We start from the raw sequence: 22,327 nt of genomic DNA on the forward strand, positions 1-22,327 counted from the left end.
AGAGAAATCTATTTTTAACGCAAAGAAGAGAAAAGTAATTCAGGTCACCAGTGATGACTCTAAGTTCTGGACATATAGACCCCTTTGATTTTACTACTGAGATTTTTAAAAGTATTCTTGACCTGTTTGGGTAACAGTTCGGAAAAGTGTCCAAAATTTAAGTACTAACCCGATCTAAAATGTACATATGTAAGAAAGGCTGGAAAAAAAGAAGTATTACAGTATGAGGAAATTAAACAAAGATCACAAATAGTTACTTTCAAGCAAACGGTACTTTGGGAGTATCTGAGAAAAATGTAATTTAATACTAAGTTATTCAAAAGCAGTCTGATTAAAATCCTACCAGTCCCTGTCTGAGTCTGTGCTGGGATGTAAACCGTCTCCTAGAAATGCCTATAGTCTTTACTTTTGAATTCAGTGGGAACACAGCATAGATGGCCAACGTGAGTGAGAAAAGGAGGTGAAAGACAGTTTAACCTTTCCTCCCCTGACTCTTAGCAACTTATATTCTAGTGTAGCAATTGGTTGATGGAATGGTTAACTGAAGAGCTCAGACTAGAGGAAAGAAGAATGAAGACTAAAGAAAATGAAGAAAGAATAAGAATTTGACATTAATATTCAAAGCTTTTTAATTATAGTCTGACCATCTGTTTAGCTCCACAAACCTGAACACTGTGCCACAGAATCTAAAACTTTCTCAGAATTGAACACTGGGATGGTTTTATCTTAACCCAAAGACATTCCATGATTCTAACTACAGTTTGCACCAGTATCTGTACTTAGTTTTTGAATATAAAGTTCACATTTTAGGATAGATGAACACACAAAATATCTCTATTTTTATGTTTCCATTAATTTTCCCTAGAGGAACAAACACACATTCAACAAAACCCTTATGCCTTATTTCTTTGGGTAGAAGTCTTAATTAACATCTGTTATTTAAAGAATGGAAAAAAGAAAAAGTGTGGAAAATTTGTGTGTTTATCTGCATAGTTGATATTTAGAGGCTACTAACTAAGGCTTTATCTGGAAAAAGCAACAAAAAAACCAAAAAGTGACTTTTAAGGAAAAACATCCTATCACTAGAGATTAAATGGGCCTCAGCCAGTTCTGGGAATTAACCCAGAGGCTTTGTCTGCTTGGGCCTGGCGCTTTCTGCTGACTCACTTACACTGGATAATTTGCTCCTCATCCCCCTACATTCTCTTTCCTGACCCTGAATACGTGCTACAATTTAAATCTACACACACCCCCTAACAAATGTTGCTAAGCAATTAGCTCAGAGAGGCGGCATCCATTTTTTCCTGTTGTTGTTGTTTCCAATGATAAAAGGAAAATTCTATGTATTACTGCTTAATATACCCAGTGGAGGGTAGGATAAGATGACCTTCCTTTCCTCTTTGGAGTTGAGCAAAACATGTTTCCTTCTACCCCCGCCCTCCCCCCCCCCCCCCCCGCTATAGGAAAAGAAACCTGCCTCCCCCCTCTCCCATTTTCCTACCACCTGAGCAGTTGATGGCTCCAACTCTTTCACGGTTGAAGAAGCATAAATTACAAAGGTAGACTGGCTAAAAGTACACCCAGCTGACTGTATGTAGTGCTTGCCCCTTCAGTGCAAAGCTGGATAAACCTACAGTTACAGCAAGAGTACACAATCTCGATTTACAAGAAGGAGGAGACTCCCATTCATTCTTAGAAAGTTAGAAGTTTAGCTATCCATCACTAAACAAGTAATATAAGGAAATCAGACTGAGAATATGGCAAAGTGAGGCAGATAAAATGTCTGGGATCATTAATCAACTCCAATAACCAATCGTCCAGGCTTTAGCTAGCTTCAGCTCCACAACCTTGGCAAAGATCACACGTGTAATAATACCATAAATGGCTAAAAAAAATCTACTTATAATTAAGAAACTTAGTGTTATTTACCCCCTCCCCACTTATTAACCTGAAACTAAGCATTTTATCCAACCACAAATATAATATGTTTAAATAACAAATATGTATCTAAATTAGAATTCCAGTGATTTTTTTTAAACTTAAAAATCATATGGTACTTTTTTATACCCATCATAGGGAAACATTTTTTAGCCTCTGCAGGAAAATGATAATACTTTTTTAATTATATAGGACATTTTAGAAAAACTCAAAATATTTTTGAAAAAGTCTCTGATATCCCTGGGAGGTAGGTGAATATTATTATACCCAATTTTCTAATGGGTAATCTGAGGCACAAAGGTTAAATGATATTCCCCCTAAACACAGTAATTCAAGAGTAACATGACTGAACTGAGGCCACCTGATAACAGTCTTGCTATCAGGTAACACCACCAGGAGCCTCTGCTTTCTCCTTTTTGGCCACCAGTCTCCTCAGTTAAAATGTAGTTAAAAGGGGGCATTTATTAGATACATCTGTACTGGGCTTTGAGGATTGGTTCAATTTAGTCTCCCTTAACATGTCACATCTGTTTTCAACAAGAAACTGATGAATATTAGCTATCGAATATTATGTTATTTTGCTCAAGGGAGAAACATAAATGACCATTAAATCGTATTAAGCCAAATGTAATTATTTGGCAAATAAGAAAACTGAAGCTCTCTCAAGAATGCCATGGGTTATATGAGTGTTCTTCCTCAGAATCTGAAGTCTTTCTACTTCTAAGTTTATTAACCTTTTGACAGATATGCAGCTATATGAATTCTTCAAAAATTATTTCCCAGAAGAATACATGATGCATTTTTAGTATTGACAAAGTTGCTAACTTCCTTCAAAACTCAGAAACAATACCATGGTTCTAACTCTAGCTCTCCCATGTCTTTAGTCTTGCCTGCCGTTGTGTACCTTATCAACTTGACCCAGAAAGACTCTAAGATTCTTGTTATTCCAATGCTTTCTCTAGTATTATGCACGCCAAGTTTGAAGGGCACAGAGTAGTGGATTACATCCAGGAATAGTCAATGAGTCCACTAAATTTATTTTACTTGTAACAACTGACTTATTTTATTTAGATCTATATCTATATATCTATATCTATATATATATCTATATATCTATATATATATATATAGTTATAGTTGTTGTTGCTGTTGACTTCTACAAACAGATATTCAAAGGGGGAAAATAGTTATCTTGTGAAAAGACAATTTCCCAATCTATCCATTTGAATTGACTAAAAGCAATGGAATAAACAAGGCAGTTTTGCAAGCATTAATAGGGGAGTGCTTAGAAAGGATGCAATGGTACAGCAGCTACTAGTTTTGTATATATATTACATATGTATACATATATATACATATATATATATATGTATGCATGTATGTATGTATCTTACACATATATCCATATTCATATAAGGAAAAGGAAGAATATTACAGCATGACATGATCTTGGCAAGTTTTGAGATTCTTCCTCCTGAATCCCCTGACGTATTAGCCTGTATTTTAGGATATCTGAGAACAGTTTCAAAAGAAGGGAAAAAAGAAAGAAAAAAAAGGCACTTAACAAAGACAAAGGCCTGAACTGAGTATGTTTTAGAGGAGTAATATAAGCCATTTTACCAGAGCTAAGAAACGATCTACAGAGTTAAACCCTTCCCCTTAAATTTTATAAAATAAAATTGTTTAACATGTTTGTAATCAGTCATTTACCTACTACTGCATTTTTCTTCCACATCATTATTACAAAAACAAAAGCCCCCTAAAAACAAAAACAAACAAAAAACCAATCATACATGCACAATAGAAAGTAAAAGTGCCCTTTTGAGAACATAAGGTCAGCAGAAACTACAGTGCTGAAGCATGGGGCAAGTTCTCAATTTTGGCCTGATTACAGATTTCTCTCACTCTTCTAATTTAAAACAAGACAAAACAAACATCAACGAACAAAAAAAGCAAACAAAAATTCAAAACCTAAATGATGATAAAAAGAATACAGGGACCAGTGTGCTTTTATGGTACACCCCTAAAATAAAGTATCCTAATTCTATACATGGGTCAAATTATATGACAAAACCTCCTAAAAGTAAAGAACTGTAAATTAGATTAAAGTTGACCATTACAGGCAAAGTTCATTTTACAAATGTAGCAGCAAATCTGATAGATAACTGGAGTGCTAAGAGATGATCCCAAGGGACACAGCGTTCTCATAATCAATGGCAGTTTGAATAACAGTAGAATTCCATTTCAGAAAATGTCTTGAACCAAGTAGAGGTGGAAAGGGGTGTGGTAGAGGGCAACGAGAGGAGAAAGATTAGAGGTGTCTGCCCTTTCCAAACCTGGGTAGTAAACAATTTAGATCTGCTTTGGGAAAAAAAAAATCCTGGGTTAAAAATCTTTTCAGATAAGTTGTTTTCAAACAGGTGTCAAACCCACAGCATTCAAACATGTGTGTGCCCGGTTCTTCCTCCTACCTGGGTGATATGATAAACTCTATTCAGCTTCTCTGATATTAAAAAATGTAATTTGGGCTAACAGCATCCATCAAAGGGGTGGTAGGCATAAAAGAATGTACTAACACAATCCTCTGATTCCCTCAATATCAAGATTTTGTGACTTCAGATTAACCTCACTTCTTTCCCCAAAACTTAATTTCTTCAGGCTGCTTTAAAATCATGATTTCTTTTACCCACTGATCTCAGAAGCATATGAGAAAGAATTATAATCGACTTATAACTAAATTATTGCTTACATCTATTGTGGAGGCTCTGAATGAGCTTGACACTTTGCTCTCAGTCTCCAACGGAGGCTCAGCACTGCTATCTCTGGAGACAACTCTGCTGACCATTCATTATTGCTCGTGAATACTGAGGATTAACTTGTATGTACAGTAACAGCTTATACATCAGTGAAGGCAATTTAAAATACAAGACAGTTGAAAACAGCTTACTTTTCCTGAATCAAGAAATCCCGCTGAAATGGGACATAATTGTGTGCTGATTACTTTTACATCGGGGTGTTGCTAATGCTCTTCAGAAATACACATTGCTCTATATCCTTTCCAAATTACTCATCATTTTAAAAAATAACATAATTTGACTTTCAAGTGCAAAAATAGAATATGAGTCACAAGCCTCTGTGCTAAAAAATAACCGATTTGTATGTATGATTTTAGTAAGACAAACTGTAAAAATAGGTGACTGTACAGTATGGACACCATTTTCAATGTTATGGCCTAGAAAAGAAAGAGGTATTTACATGTAGTAACTCTTTGATCATACTTTTTAAGAAATATAAGGAAGTTGGTTTCACTTGTACAACAGAAAAGGGTAGTCTTGATTGGAGTGGATTAAGGTAGTGAAAATGTGGTGCAGTGACGCAGAATCAAGACCGAAGAGAAAAGAACAGAATCTCCACGTATGAGAACTCCACAGAGCCAAGGGCCTTCAGTTATTTTTACCGGTTAGTTATAAACGATACTGGGGAAGAACTGATAATCCTGTTCTTCTCTAATGAGGACAGAGTCATCAGGGATCTTCACATGGCGTGATTCAGTTCATGGATTTAAGAAATTAAAGTTACTCCTTAACCGAAAGTCCCAATGAACTTACGTATAGATAAATATATGTGTACAGATATACACATGCAGATGAATACATGCACAACTGTCCTCAGGAAGAGAGATTAGTGTGCATTCTGACTTCTCTCCTGGTACGGGAAGTAAAACAAAGGCAGCTTCCCAAAGGAAAGTTCCAATAGAATAGCAAGACTTCTTTTTTCTAAATTAAATAAAAGCAAGAGGTATGCTACACTGGAGGAACAACTCAAGAATTGGATACGTTTCCCTAGTTAAAAAACCAAACAAACTTTAATCAAACATACTCAATTCAAGTCAAACCTATCTGCACCATCCCAATATCCTTCCAAAATATCCACCAGGGTTGATACAACATTCTTATTTGCTTTACCGGTAAACTAAATTCTTAGAGGCAAGTAATTATATCAATGATTCCTTTGAAATAATCCTTTCCTCTTACTGTAACAAGTTCTTAGAACTAAAGTTTTCAGTTATTAACTTTTTTTTTTTTTTTTGCTATAACCAAGCCAATGTGACTCTGAAGTCAAAATATAGGCTTACAGATCTAAAGAGATCTGTGCTAATTTATTCACAGTCCTAAAGCTATTTGGAACTTCTGCTCATGAAAGTAAAAAAAGGGCCTGGTTAATACCCTTATCTGAGTAAATGTAACAGGATGATTTGTAATGAAAACATATGCAAGGAATCTTGCTACTACCAATCTGATGCTGGTTTTTTTAGGTTAGTCTGTTATTGTTAATGGATCAAGCTTACACTATTCTTGAGTACAGTCTGAAAACATTCAGAAGCCTAAATAGGAAGAAAACAGAGAGACTAGAACAATGATGAGGTGAAAAAAACCCAAACAAAATGTATCCAAACATAACCATAAATTTCTCCCTTGGGGCTTCCCTCGTGGTGCAGTGGTTGAGAGTCTGCCTGCCGATGCAGGGGACACGGGTTCGTGCCCCGGTCCGGGAGGGTCCCACATGCCGCGGAGCGGCTGGGCCCGTGAGCCATGGCCGTTGAGCCTCCGCGTCAGGAGCCTGTGCTCCGCAACGGGAGGGGCCACAACGGTGAGAGGCCCACATACCGCAAAAAAAAAAAAAAAAAAAAATCTCCCTTAACGTCCTTTGTTGAATATGCTATTTGCATGAGGAAGCTGTAATAACGGAGTCTTATTATATGCAGGTTTACTCACATATCAATACTCTGAGTAAATATTAGTAAAGCTTTAAAATCCCAAATGCTCCAAATCAATTTCACTACACTGGATATAGGGAGTAAAAATACACTATGATTGTTATAAAAATAATCCCCTGTACACATAATGATCCTAATTTAATTCTTCCCTTTAAAATACCATCTTCAAAATTCAAAAAAAAATACATATATGCCATTTGAATGACCAATGAAGAAGCATTGTAATGCACACTTATACCTGTTTATATCAATAGTTAATAATCACCTGAAATACCACTAGCTAAAAGAACAGAAGACGTTGTGAACCTGAGGTGATGTTGGGGGAAATTTAAAGTTCATACTGGCAGGCCTGCAAAGGCTAAGTGGACCAAAGCCACAGCCCTATATCAAAGATCCCCATTTCTCAAGAGGAAAATGTGAACACAGTCACGTTTTAACATCAAGAATGGAAATAAGAATTAACCAGTCAATACCAGATGCACAAATCACCTGAAGAAGAGAGTTAAGTACCTGCTTCTGAATGGAAGATGTAATTGACCCTTTTACAAAAAGGGAACATCTAAGTTTTGTCTGTTAAGAGCAACGGGCTCAATTTTTTGACTTAAAAATGTAATATATATCACTGTGCTAAAATGACTTTCCTGAAGCATCTTTAGTCCACTGACTTACATAGGAGTTGCTACACACTGGAGTAGATTCAAGTTTGTTCAGGATTGTTGAGGGTACATGATTTATACTCAGCTACTGTCTGTATCAGACACAGGGTCATTAACTGTTTTTGTGGCAAATTTGCTGCACAGTCCACCCAGACATGATCATTACTCCTGACAAACTGGCCTAATTTCAGATATATTGTCTTTTATTATGCAATTATGTCTACACGTGTTCAGATCCAACCCCCAGGATGGATGGAGTTTACCCAAATCCTCAATTTCCTTCTTCCTCCCCCGGGAAAAATCAAATTTGTATTTCTGTGGGTTTGACAACTGAGTCTCTTTCAAGTCAGTTAATATGGTAACTTTGTCTTTCTTTAGAAGAGACCAAAGGTCACTAACTTTGCACGAAAGCATTTCTTCCTCCTGCACCTGGCTTTACTCAAGTAATGTTTTCTTTTCTTTTTCCTCCTCACCACAGTGCTTGGGACGAGAGAATGTAAACATCGACAGAACAGCAGCCCTATGACCACATGAGTACTTTTCCATCAGGTAGATTCCATCAGCCAGCCAAGTGTGTCATCTCCTTTGCTTGCTGGAAGTCACTGAGATTTCCGTGGTAATTTAGTGTCCCCTTTACTTTGGCCTCCATCTGAGAAAAGAGATGTTTAATTGGTATGGGTCGGCATGTAATAAAAAATAAAAACAAAGCAAAAAGAACAATTAACTTTTAATTTTCACGTGGATGATGACATTGCTAAAAAGATAACCTTTAGTACCTTACGTGTTATATAGCAGTATAGAGGTTGAGAACATAAAGGAGATAAAAACTCAACAAGAATGATCCTCTTATCTCAAATGACTGGTTTAATTGGTTTTCAGTGTCCTACAAATACTATTTCAACAAGTATTTATTATCTCCCTCACTGTCAATTGTGTCAAATGCTGTGAGGATTATAAAGAAACATAAAAGACATAATCCCTCTCCTTCAAGGGACCTAACACATTTTTTGATTCCTTTAGAAGACAAGGTCAATTTCATTTTCTTGCAAGTGAGATTAAATTTCCTGCCATGACACAGCATTTAATAACTCTCAATTATTTATGTAAATGACTGGACCACACTGGTAGTGAAAACTCCAGCTGAGTCTTTGTTTTAGTCCTAACCTGGCAAAAGTTGTAAAAGGCAGGAAAGTTTGCTACTGGGAACAATGGTTTCTTAGTTTTACATATGGCTATGTAACTTTTACTGGGAAAATGCTGATCACTCAAGTTAAACTGGACATGAGTAGGGCCCAGTGACCTCTAGAGACAACAGAATATAGAGAAAATCTCTAACAGATCATTCATTGCCTTAGCAAGGAAAATTAAGCCCCCACCAGGCCTGAGAGAAAAAGAGGGAGGCACAAAGGGCAGAAATACACAGGTGTAAAGGAACAAATTATTGCATTCAGTAACAATCCTAAGGCTGGAGGAGACCACAAAAGTCACAATGCTAAGTCCACTCGTGTGAAACCTAAATCACTCGGGTGAAACATAAGCAAAACAAAAAAACTGCCTCCACTGAAGAAAAGATGTATCAATGAAACAAGACAATTTCAAAAGCTGTATAAACAGAATATTATTAAAATGAACTTGGTGACAACATCTAAGGAACTGACTTTTCCATTTATAATGTGGTATTATACCCTTGCATTTGTAGACAGAAATGATTTGACTTGAGGCATAATTAAATTCATAAAATGGCAGAGTGGGATTTTGCTCAAAAAAGCTTTGGTTAATTACCAAAATAAAATACTCATATTAACTGGACTGTGAAATTCTTTAGACCAGGGTTTGGCAACTATGGCCTGTGGGCCAAATATGGTCTGCCACCTCTTTTTATGAATAAAGTTTTATTGGAACCCAGCCACACTCATGCTACATATTGTCTATGACTGTTTTCCTACTGCAATGGCAGCGTGGAGTAGTTGTGATAGACTATGTGGACTACAAAGCCTAAATTATTTACTATTTGCAGCTTTATAGAAAAAGTTTACTGACCCCAGTCTTTAGATAAGGTCAGAAAATTAACATTAACTGAGCTCTTACTATGCACCAGGTACCATGCTAGAAGCTTTAATTTTTTTTTTTTTTTTGCGGTACGCGGGCCTCTCACTGTTGTGGCCTCTCCCACTGCGGAGCACAGGCTCCGGACGCGCAGGCTCAGCGGCCATGGCTCACGGGCCCAGCCGCTCCGCGGCATGTGGGATCTTCCCAGACCGGGGCACGAACCCGTGTCCCCTGCATCGGCAGGCGGACTCCCAACCCCTGCGCCACCAGGGAAGCCCTAAATAAATATTTTTGTTAAATTCTCATAAGAAGCCTATTAAAAACATCTTGTTGTCCTCAGTTTACAAGCAAGGGAAGTGAAGGTCAAACAAGTTAGACTTGCTCAAAGCGGCAGTCCTAGAATTCAAAAATCCCAGCCTGATTCTCAAATTTAGTGTCTCATACTTCAAAATGTTTTTACAATGAAAAATTATAAACTTTTAAATTTCAATTACTTGGAAAATACCGACAGTCTTATTTCCTTTCTCCCTCTGGAACAGTGGTGCTGGCCAGAAAACAAGATAATGTACCTACACTTGGACTATTGGGGTCATGTTGGACCACAAGAATCCCAGGTGTCTAATTCCTTGCAGGTTTCTACCGGTCTGCCCTCAAACATACAGCTCTAAGCCGGACTCATCCTACCAAGCTGTCATCAATACCCAGGGTGGAACTGCCTTAGTCACAGGGCAATTTTCCTTAAGCACTTAAACCTAATCAAGAAGCCCAGGAAGATCAGGACTGTTGACACTTGTGCCTACTTTGTGGTCCCCCATTTGCACAACTGTGGTTTTGTATTCATTCTCTCAAGGGAGAGTCTGGGGCAGCTTGCCACTTAGGTGCTTTAGAGGATTAATTACAACCTATTGCCTCAAGATTGTTCTAAAGCTCCCATTTCCACATTGTGGTCAACTGTAAACTTGTTCAACAATAATTTTAAATGCAGTGGCCAAAAAGAATAGTGAGGCCCCAGTCAACCTTCCTAAGTTAAGAGAGCAGCTGAGCGGCTCACAGATCCTGAAAATGGCCTTCAGAACAGTATCAGCGTTCTATGGGGGTCAAGTGCTGGTGAGAGCAAGAATCTGGAGGCCAGTGTTGTGTCCAGTGTCCACTATCCAATTTCAGATTTCAGAGCGATCTAGTTGGGCTGCAAATATATAACGTGTACAGTTTAAAATCATGTTAATTTAATCACAGCTAAGAGGCAGAGAAATTTAATAGTTAAGAATACAGGCCATGGAGTCAGACTTCCTGGGTTTGTATCTCAGATTAAACACTTAACTACCCTATCATCTTGGGCAAGTTGCTTACCTCTGATTCAGTTTCCTGATCTGTAAAATGGGGACTGTTATCTCATTCACAGGTTTGTTGTAAGGGTTAAATTAGCTAATACATGTAAGTAGTCACAAGACTGTCCACTTAGTAAGCTTTCAATAAAGGTCAACTATGATTAATTACCGGACATGACTTTTGTACACTGTCCTATGAATTCTATTCTTTGTCATCATTTCCATATAACAAACATCTTCAAAAAGGCTCTCTGCACATGTAATAAAAGATCTCCTTTATCTATTTCCTTTCTGTAAGGTGTTTGTTGCCAATAAGGATTCAGTCACATGAAAATTAGTTTTTCCAATCTTTGTCGTTCCCTCACATGGTTTTCAGAAAAGACTTAAAATATATATTTGTAAATTTGTATAAATAATAAAGAGAGGAAGAAACAGGTGGCTTTCTTACCATTAAATGTTTGCTGTAAATGTGTAGGCAGAGGTGAGTGGGAAAGTGTTGCTGCATGCTGAGCTCCTGGCTGTAAACCCTTTAGTAAATCTGAGAGGAAAACAGACTTGTCAGTAATCTTCTTAAAACTAAGATTTGAGCCCTCTTAGATAAAAAATGAAAATAGTTTATCTAATGCAAGCACAGACCTTGACTTCTTAAACTAGAGCACATACATTAAGAAATATTTACATGTATAAATATAAATGTGTATGCAAATAACCCAGCAAATCTGACTCCCTCTTATAAATTTCATTAAGATAGAAATGTGGAATAGACAGTTCACTTACAAACTATAAAAAAATTTCAGAGTCCAGTAATTTGACTTATTTTATATATATAGATGAAATAAACTGCATTTCTTTTTTAAAAATTCTATAATTTTCACTAACTCCAACTGGACTACTCTCAATTAGTATAAATTTGTGAAGTTTCCTGTTCTATCAAACTAGGTAGCCAAGTAAATAAAAGAGCCGCACTTACTCTGAGTTAGGCTATGGTGGAAAGCGGCTGAGGTAGATCCCGAGGTGGCTGTCACTCCAGCTGTGTCCGTTCCAAAGCCAAGTAGCTCCAAGGGAAACTGGAAGGGCATGGTCACTGGAACAAGGCCACCCAGCATCCCAAAAGGAGTCACATTTTGATTTGTTACAGACAAAGGTGATGTCATGAGAGTCAGAGGTGAGGCATTAGCCAATAATGATGCTCCTGCTGTGGACTGCAGAAACCAGGGGTCAAAATACATAAGAAATCAAGTCTTTAACCTGAATTGATTTATTTTACTTAATATCCTCATGGACACGAGACTATGTCTTACATCTGCTCGAACAGAAACTTTGGGAGACAGAAATGAAGACTGAAGCATAAATTACATTTCAAAGAGTGACCAATACTGGCTTTGGAAATACTTCTACTCAGCTCTTCATCACCAGTTTAGATTTCTTAACTGTTACTGCAATGCCTATATTAACACCCATTCACTCTCTTAATCAACTCATTTCTAACCTTAGATTTCCATGTTTGCTCTCAGCCCCTAGATCTGACACTGGTACTTTATTCCATATAATTTCAACTTGGTCTCTGAAAATGCTCTGTAATTTTACTGTTTGCCTTACAATCTTTTCCGACACAATACCTGCAGCTGTTGTTCTAGACTATTACTCTCTCAGATCCCCCAACTTGATACCCTGTACTTTCATCATAACAGCCATCCTGTGTCCTCCTCACCATTAGCCTTACCTGCCTCTTCCTCAGAAGCTGAACACCTGACCTATGCCACGAATCCCACCCATGCAGAACTTTCTGTGACAAATGTCAAGCACTGCACCTTTTCCGTATTTCCTCTGCCTTCACAAATATAGAGTCCTCTTACATTGTTTTACAACCACGCTGTTATTCCTGGCTCTTCCCCAACCCCTGGCAAAAACCTGACTTATGGATCTTCCTTTTATTATCAAACTTGCTGAATGACAGCCTCCTTTTTCCACATTATCTAGCCTCTCATTAACCCCTGAAGGAGGTTTCCAATTCCACTACTTTTTTGAACTTAGACTCCCAAGGCAAAAGGTAAATTAGAGAGTGTTTTGACACTCCCGGACCTGGGCTGTGACGCCATGTTTGTGCTTAGAAATACACTAGCACTCATGAGCTCTCATGGACAAATTACTTAAATATACTCTAGTAAGCTAATTTAATTCTTTGAACACTTTTCTATAAAGCAATTAAATAATTTTTTCCCATTTTGACTTTTTTTATGTGTACTTATCAACAAAGATTATAATCAAAATTTCGCAGTATCAGACATTATCTACTATAGTTTCTGCAATTTTGTAGCCTTATTTTATCAACTCAAAATTTCTGTGGTAAAAAACTTTACAGTTCTAAATTTGGTCAAGAAAACTGAATTCTCTGAATATTTGTTAATCAATAATAAGCATTAGCTATGGTCAGTTTGACTTTGTATGTTCATTATTTCTACCAGTAAATTATTAATTAAGGGCTAATCATTTTATTTCTTAGTTAATGTATGAGAACAAGGTAGGTGATTTTCCCATGCAAAAATGCCACATTACATCATATATTTATACACTTAATGGTCCACAGCACTGCTGAACAAAAACAATGAAGAACCTCCTCCCAAAGCTTTCTATTCTGGTTTCCCACTAGTTCTCCAGTAGCCTCCCCTTATGTCCTTTATCTCTCTCTGATTTATACCTATAGTTCTGAACTCTCATCTCAGTTTCAATCCTGTTCAGCTAACCGTTTAGTGAAGAATTCCACTTGGACGTCTAACACTCGCCAACTTGGCATGTCCAGAATTGAACTCATCATCTGCTACAATCACTTCCTTCTCGTATATGTTAAACGCTAGGATCAGTGGTTTCATTCTTTGCCACCACTCTGGCTTGAAACCTTAGTTTTTAAGCATCAAGAAATGAAGAACAAGATGAGCTCGCGGTCAACATAACTTTTTTTGTTTTTTTAATCGCAACTTCCTCCCACACTTAAGTACAAATCGTTATCACTTTACACTTGGACTTGACTATTTTTCTTACTTGCCCGTCTTTCCCCTCTACTGTGCCCACCATGATATACAAAATGGGTGATTTAGGAAAGAATTACTAAGTTAGAAACAACAGTGCTTCTGAAGCAAAAAAAGGATCCAGCATCAATTTAAGAATTAACAAGGGTTCTTTCTTTTTAATCTAATTCTATTTTAGTCTCAGGATAATATGGGGAACACACTCCAAGGCCATGTGCCCCAAGTGGAGCCCCCCTAGTGAGGAACATGAAACACTGCTAATAAGGAGAACTCTTCTATGCTTTTCTGGAGGAGGCTAATGGAAGCATTAAACTGACAGAAAATGCAAATTAGGGCAACTTTCACAATTAAGTAACGTGTATTAGCAATAAAAAATGGCACCACGCCATAAGTATCTAACATTCTGTGCTTTTAAAAACCTTCCATAACCACTTTTGTTTATAAAGCTAAAGTGAAACACCAGATTACCTAAGTATCTAAGTTTCTCTCATAGAAGGTGGAGACCTTCCAGAAGTGGGATATCCCACTGTTGATATCATTTGGAAGCACACAGGAGAAGCTGTCAACATGCAGTAGGCAATCAGTTCGGGATAATGCCCCATAATCAAAAATAGTTTCCATGGCCTCCACATTTCATTCCTAGGGGAAGATATGAACGGGCACCTTGCTCTTCCTGTGGTGGGTATTACATTTTTCTTTTGACGACGTGTTTCATTTTGGTGAGTACATCTGTCCCCCATTCTCTACAACACCCAGAGTGATCTTTTGAAATATAAATCAGACCATACCACTCCCCTCCAACAGCTTCCCACTGAACAGAAGTAAAAGCCCAAGCCCTTACTGTAGCCCACAAGGTCCTCCATCACATGGTTTGGAGGTGATCTGTGATCTCCTCACCTCCCCATCCTTCCCTGCTGTCTAGCCATGCAGGCCTGCAGGTCGTCAGGCTCTCTCCTATCTCAGCGTCTTCACATCTACCATCCCCCTCTTGCCTGGGCTCTTCGCTCTTCTCTCCAAACGGCTGGCTCCTGCTCATTCAATTCTCAGCTCTAATGCTGCCTCGTCAAAGAGGCCTTCTCCATCTCCCTGATCCACGTTAGTAGCAATCACACTTTAGCATATTACTGTTTTATTTTATTTTTATAGCGCTTAAAGTATTTTTAAGTACTTGTGTTTTGCTTATCTTCCTGCCTAGAATATACGCCCCATGAGAGGAGGGATCTTGATTCACCCCATTTCCCCAGCACCTAGAAGAGTGCCTGGCACACATTAAACACTTAGTAAACATTTGCTTAGTGAATTATTTTGGGAATTATAAAGTGGCAAAGACAGGATTCACAGAAAATCAATAAGCTGAAGGGCAAGAAAGAACAGGAAAGCCTTGAGTGGCAAGTTAATAGAAAGCAGGTAGAGATAATAATGTGAACCCAGAAAGACTTTAACTTTTGCTAACCTCAGGACCTGTCATGTTCACATCTGCAAACAGCTAAAGATGTCTTTCAGAAAGGAGTGGAATAGTTTATAGGCATAGATAGGAAACCTGTTTTTAGTGTTGGCCAGCTAGAAGGATAGGATCTAGAGGCCACAAGGTAGCTGAGAAGACTTCAGTGAGATGCTATGTTAAAAAAAAGAACCTTAGGTTGACCAGAAGTTAGAAATAACCTTATTCAATTACTGATCTTTTCCTCAGTCAAACCAATAAGAAAGACAAAAAGGATCCGATATGAAGGCAGAAACACTAAGGTCTCCAAATCAGAAAGCCATTCGGAGAGGAAGAAAACCAGGGAGGAAGTAGTTATATTTTAGAAACACAAATTTTGCCACATAGTTTCCTTGCCAACAAACCAATTGGTAAACAACAAACCAAGTTGTTCTTCAGGGATAAATGATCAAATATAGGAAGGTTTCCAGGAAAGAAAAAGAACTGATAGATTCTGGAGATGACAAAAGACAGAGGGAGATTTAACTTTAAATTCAAAGAAAACAAAGCAAGTGGAAAAACAGCAATTTTTAACTACAGGAAAAAAGTCCAAAATTTATAATTGAAACCACAGTTAATGACACTTAGCTCAACAGAGACAATATTTTACATAGTCACAGATTTAACCAAAAGTTGTAATTTTAGTCTTTGAAGAAAATGGGAAAGGTAAAAGTGAGCTAAAAGCCTTATTTATCACAATGAGAAGCTGAAAGATAATACTAAAATAAATAGTCTTCCATTCATTCTTATTTTTTGAAAACACAATTTTTAAAAAACACAAGAGAAAAAGCTAAGAGAGTTAAAAGTAGTTGACACTAGGAAGGAGGATCTGGGGCACGGAACTGCCATTTCGGTTATAATCCTCTCACATATTCCTGTAATCAAATTAAAGATTGATTTCAAAAACAGTCAACATTTTAATAAAGATAATAAAACAGGAATGTGGACTAACTCCTAGACCTTAGTTATAACTCAAATTTTAACATACAATCCCTAATCGGTTTTTTTTAATTTCTGATAAAAGCAAAATCATATAGATAAAACATCTATTTATCCTAGATTTCAGTTAATGAAGTATCAGTTAATTGAATTTTGTTCTATATTAGAATTCTAGAATTCATTCATTCCTAAGCCTACTTTAGTAAAGGCAGAGTGATGATTTGGGTTTTAAGTGTATATTGAATACCAACACTTAGCTTGTACTGAGTAGCAGAGACCCTCTACAGACACCAAGGGAAACGTATTTCATTAGATGTTCCTATTCCACATAAATAAGAGGCAGTACAAAGTTAGAGCACTTTCTTAGACAACAGAATTTCAGACATCAATAAAAGTCACATTTTCAAAGAATAACTGAGAAGCTAAGAAATAACATCATAAATGTTATATTTTTTTAAAGCTTCTTATGAAACAGAATATTATGTAAAATCCACTTTCTTGAAGAGTCTAAAAGAGTTATCAGGAAAGTATCAACACTGGTGGGATGATGGGTGGCTTTTCTTTTCTTTTTTTCTGAATTTTACCTACTGCGAACATGGATTATGTTTCAGGGGAAGGGAAAAAAGTTAAAGAAAACAAATCAGTAAAGTGAAGACAAATCTGAGAAAAGCCTCAGAATACAAAGAAGTGGCAGATAGATGGAAACAATAACAGAGAAGATGATATGAAAGGCAGAGAGATGGAATATATGAGTGCTAAAGAGTTCTCAAAAAACCTAGGCCAATGGATCAGAAAACATAATAGAACAAAATATTCTTGAGCTGAAAAAATGGGCAGGTCTGAGATTGAAAGATGTTACCATTTTTCTAGGTACACAATTAATGAAAACTAGATAAACCTAGCCATTATCTGGGAACACTTGATTTTCAAGAAACAAGAGAAAATGTGATTAGCATTTAGGCAGAGAAAACACATTACTTATAAGGGAACAAAAAGTCAGAATTGCCTCATACTTTTTTATAACCTTAATTAGTAAGTAAGGGTCAGCGGAGCAGTATTTACAAAACTTGGAGTTAGTGACCCAAGAGTCTTTATCAACTCAAGTGTGGCAGCACAGAAATTATCAGGTATGCAAGAGCTAAAGTAAAACAGCTTTCACATTAGCCTTCTTGAAAAGATTCCTTGAATTAGGTACTCCTGCTAAATGAGAGATAAATTTAAATTAAAAACTCACAAATGGGAAAAGTGTGGTATAAATGGATTACCGATACTAACTTGACAGAGAATTATATATGAATAACTGTAAAATCTGTGCAAAATAAAAATTTTATTCGAAAAGACAAATGGTTAGAGGAAAAAAATAATATGAATGTCTAAATTTTATTAAATAAAAAATTATGGGGCTTCCCTGGTGGCGCAGGCGTTGAGAGTCCGCCTGCCGATGCAGGGGACACGGGTTCATGCCCCGGTCCGGGAAGATCCCACATGCCACGGAGCGGCTGGGCCCGTGAGCCATGGCCGCTGAGCCTGCGCGTCCGGAGCCTGTGCTCCGCAACGGGAGAGGCCCGCGTACCACCAAAAAATATACATATATATATATGAAAGTTGGCAGGAGAAAGGGGACTAGGATGGGGAAAAGAAGAGACATGTGAAGGTATGTTAAAATCATAAATGACTATTTTGTTCTGGACTTTAATAAGGTACAGTTTTAAATATGCATTTTAGTTGTGTTTTTAAAAAATTTTGAAAGTAAGCATGTAATAAAAAAAAAATCCACATCCCAACAAAAATTTCATTCCCAGGTGTCTCCATCACTGTGATGTCAACATCCATAAGTTATAAGTCATCATAAACAACTGATGATATTATAATAAAGTCATTAAATTGACTCACAAGAGAAATTACACCATCTTACACTTTATCACGTGAATGTATCTAACATACATACCTGCACACTGGCTGTTACCACTGACGACCCTGAGGCAGAGGATGATCTATGTGGAGTAGACAACGGTTTAGTAGCACCCTGTGTTCCACTTCCTGTTCCCCCAGATAGACTAGTCCTATTAGCTCCGCTTGAGTTAAGGTTGCTACCTCTGCTGGCCGGTACATTCATTGCAATTCCACTCAAGCTATTCTTGCCGACAGTTCCAGTGGATGATGAGTTTGTTAGCTTTGGAGGGGCCTGAAGATTTTTTGTAGATGGAAGGCCTGAAGTGCGATTAGAGGGCAATAAATTCAAGGTGGGAGACTGTCTGCTGATGTTTATTCCACTGGGCTGTTTATGGACTGGGTTGTTACTGCTAGAGTGGCTACTCTGGGCCACTAGTGCATTTGGACTGGAAGAACTTGGGGATACAGTAGGTTTGGGAGTTGGGTTGGATTTAGAAATAAGTTTAGTTGATACTGAAGGCTTAGCTGACTGAGAGGGCTTGGGTGAGGCAGACGGCTTAGGTGAGGGCAAGGGTTTAGGAGACGTGGCAGGTTTCGGAGATGCGGCAAGTTTTGGGGATGCAGCCATTGAGAAGGGAGATTTGAAACCCTGCGTGGAGATTTGTGACACCATTGCCTTGGCTAAATAGTTACTGGAGGTAGTGGTGCTAGGTACTGTCCTAGAAACCAGGGAGTGGGACCCTTGAGAACCATTTCCAGGTGTGGGAGTAGATAAGGGAAGGCGGTACATAAGTGGCTTATCTGAAGACTTAATAAGTGGGGATGAACAGGAAAGTTGGGGATTATTACTTAATTTCACCACTGGATTGGTCTGTGATTTACTAATAGTTGCTTGTAATGGAGACACATAGTTCTGTTGGACAGCTGAATGCTGGTGCACCTTTGTTACTTGTGTTAACGAAGAAGCATCTTGGGCCTCTGATGTTCCCAGAGCGTGAGAGGAGGCAGCAACTTGGGCTTGGGAAGAAGAGGAGACATGGGTCTGCGAAGAGGAAGAAGCATGAATCTGGCTTGACCTCTGTAGTCCTTGTTGAAGTAGCCTGGCTGGCAAAGGTTCTAAGGAAACTTTAGGGTTCTGAATTGAAGAACCAGCAATAAGGCCTGAAGAGATGCCAGTATGAGCTAAATCTTGGGGTTTCTTTGGTACTGGCCCTGTGTGGCCAGCAATAAGACTTGATGAATGTGCGGTCTGAGTAGAATCTAGTTTTTTGGGAGTAGCCAGTGGCAGTTTACTCATGATACTTGCTAATTTTTCCTCTCTCAGTCCTGGACGAGGTTTTGCAGTTGGCATACTTATCCTTGAGCCAGATGGAGGGCCCTTGTTCCCGTTGTTGATAACAGCTAAAGCTTCAGAAACAAGATCCAGTGCAGGCGGATGAAAAGAAAGTTCTTCATCTAGTGAGTCATCAAGGCAGATCGTCTCCTGGGCCGGTGTAGAGCTAGAACTGGTGGAGGCCACAGCAGATGTGCTAGAGCTCGTTGAAGGGCCACCAACTGAAGCCACCAAGGATGCAGGAGTTTTCTGGTCCTTTTTTGGACTACACTCCTAGCATAAACAGCATTATGTTGGAAAAACAAAAACGATTAATCAAAAATTACAAAGTATTAGATTTTAAAGGACAAAGGAATTCTCATAATTAAAATTCTACTAGAAATCTTATTTAGAGACTGTAAAAACCAAAATAATTTTCCAGAGGGTAGAGCTCCTAACTGAACTGTCCTCAAAAGCCAAAGTAACTGATGTATTGCACACAGCTGCCACATCTTAGTAAGCCATTCTAAGAAGGCTTAAAACCAAGCCAAAGGAACATTCATATACTAGGTCTACTACTAATGAAACCTCCTCTCCCCTCACCCACCTCTATCAGATCTTCAGATACTATTCCGAATCCATTTGTTCAGAGACTATTCCCTTTTTATCCTCCTTATACCTAGGAGAACTTCTGCCTTTATCTTTTTTATTTGTATTTTTTAAATCTTTTGGCCGCACCGTGCAGCATGCAGGATCTTAGTTCCTCGACCAGGGATTGATCCCGAGCCCCCTGCAGTGGAAGTGCAGAGTCTTAACCGCTGGACCGCCAGGGAAATAGAATCTTAAGGTAGAATCTTAAGATTCTACCCAGGGACTTCCCTGGTGGCACAGTGGTTAGGAATCCGCTTGCCAATGCAGGGGACATGCGTTTGAGCCCTGGTCTGGAAGGATCCCACATGCCAGGGAGCAACTAAGTCCGTGAGCCACAACTCCTGAGCCTGCGCTCTAGAGCCCACGAGCCACAACTACTGAGCCCATGTGCCACGACTACTGAAGCCCGCAAGCCTACAGCCCATGCTCTGCAACAAGAGAAGCCACTGCAATGAGAAGCCTGTGCATCGCCACGCAGAGTAGCCCCCACTCGCTGCCAACTAGAGAAAGCCCGTGCACAGCAAAAAAGACCCAACGCAGCCAAAAATTAAAAAAATAATAATAAAAATAAATTAATTATATATAAAAAAGATTCTACCCATCTCGTATAGTATGGTTTGCTACGATACTGGCCCTCACTCTCTGCTTCCTTGCATTTCGGCCTCTTTGTATGCCTGTCCTACAGCTACCCACAGGCAGCGCATGGAGAAACTGGTACATCAAACTGGCAGAAGATTCAATTCAAGCACACTTAAATTACCTTTTCTATTCATTTTGGTAGAAGTCATTTGTAATTTAGTCCACACATATTCACTATGAGCAAGGCACTATGCTAAGAAAGCAAGAGCATTAGGAATTAAAACTTGGAATACCTAAGAGAGAATATTTTCTGTTTTATCAAAAAAAATTAACTTTCTTAAAATTCAAGGAAGAGATATGAGAATTAGGGCACAGTTTAAAATATTCAAAGAGCAAAAGAATTTAAAAAGTATCTTTCTCGGGCTTCCCTGGTGGCACAGTGGTTGAGAGTCCGCCTGCCGACGCAGGGGACGCGGGTTCGGGCCCCAGTCCGCGAGGATCCCGCATGCCGCAGAGCGGCTGGGCCCGTGAGCCATGGCCGCTGAGCCTGCGTGTCCGGAGCCTGTGCTCCGCAACGGGAGAGGCCACAACAGTGAGAGGCCCGCATACCGCAAAAAAAAAAAAAAAAAAAGTATCCTTCTCTTAAGAAAAATATAAAGTACATGACTCATTTTATATTTATGATTAAGAAGAAATAAAACTACATAAAAATCTTTTCCAAGTTTCTTCAATTAGTTTCCTAAAAACAGACAAATCCAAATAAACCCAAACCCTTATATTATACATTAATTTACACCATGACAGCACTTCCTCTAACTACAGCAGGGAAAGCATGGAGAGAAAGGGTCTTTACCACCTACTTTCTAAGGCATTAGAGTAAATAAGAATAATAAATTCTTATTTCTGTTAAGAATGCCACTACACTCTTTCTTAGCAATTTCTCTAAACTTCTATTCTAAAAAGTCGTGATTGAAAACCTCAATACCTTTTAGAAGTCTGTAGCGTAACTACATTAAGATCAAAATTGTCTGCTAAGATGAACAGCTAATGCAGATGAGACATGACTGCACTGACATGCCAACCAATCACATGATTAGTGAAAGCTGCATTACTATAAAAAGTACAGAAACTGAGAGTGTATCAAAATAACATTGGGAGTGTTACCAGTATAAAACTGCCATTTTAAGTAACTTTCTTTTAATTTTTCTTTAATATTTTTTTCTTTACAAAAATAACAGTAAATCCAGCCAAGAGAGTACTGTGTAGATTTATATTGGTAAATTGTTCAGGATATATATTTGAGCCGAAAAAGCAGATTATTCCATTTATATAAAATCTTAATTCAATCTGGATAAATGAATGACTGGATGGGCAGATGGATAGATAGTTAGATGGATGGATGAATGGGTGGAAGGAAAGAAGGAAGGGAGGCAGGGAGAGACAGCCAGAAGAAGGGAGGGCAGATGTGTACCACAAAGTTAGGAGCTTTTTATTCTGTGTGAGCAGAAATTTCTGGATACTTTTACTTTCCTCCTTCTTACTTTTCTGTATTGTTTGCATTTTCTCCTGCAAGCATTTCCTTATATTACCTTTATAACTGAAATAGGTATTTAAAGGTCAGTAGGGCAGGAAAAAACCGTATCTGCAATACAGTTTTTCCATTTGGGGAAAAGGAAAGGGTAATTTAATCACAAAGAAA

General features: G+C 38.2%; 1 protein-coding gene across 6 annotated transcripts in view; it reads right to left on the minus strand.

Annotated features, from left to right (window-relative positions):
* Positions 1-22,327, minus strand: part of UBN2 (ubinuclein 2) — an 89,478-nt gene that overhangs the window by 15,274 nt on the left and 51,877 nt on the right. For 3 of the 6 annotated variants that reach the window (XM_027101769.1, XM_027101771.1, XM_027101768.1), the window contains 4 exons: positions 18,142-19,692; positions 11,719-11,950; positions 11,197-11,286; positions 6,570-8,020 (listed from right to left, as the gene is read on the minus strand). In XM_027101769.1, coding sequence (XP_026957570.1) covers positions 7,971-8,020; positions 11,197-11,286; positions 11,719-11,950; positions 18,142-19,692 — 1,923 coding nt within the window. In that variant the 3' untranslated portion in view covers positions 6,570-7,970. Of the gene's footprint in view, positions 1-6,569; positions 8,021-11,196; positions 11,287-11,718; positions 11,951-18,141; positions 19,693-22,327 lie in introns of those variants that run through there. The other 3 variants (XR_003431860.1, XM_027101770.1, XM_027101772.1) reach the window with 3 other exon arrangements.

This window comes from Aethalodelphis obliquidens, unplaced genomic scaffold (assembly GCF_003676395.1).
Source record: "Aethalodelphis obliquidens isolate GAN/ISIS:26980383/991018 unplaced genomic scaffold, ASM367639v1 scaffold5, whole genome shotgun sequence".
Classification (NCBI taxonomy): Eukaryota; Metazoa; Chordata; class Mammalia; order Artiodactyla; family Delphinidae; genus Aethalodelphis; species Aethalodelphis obliquidens.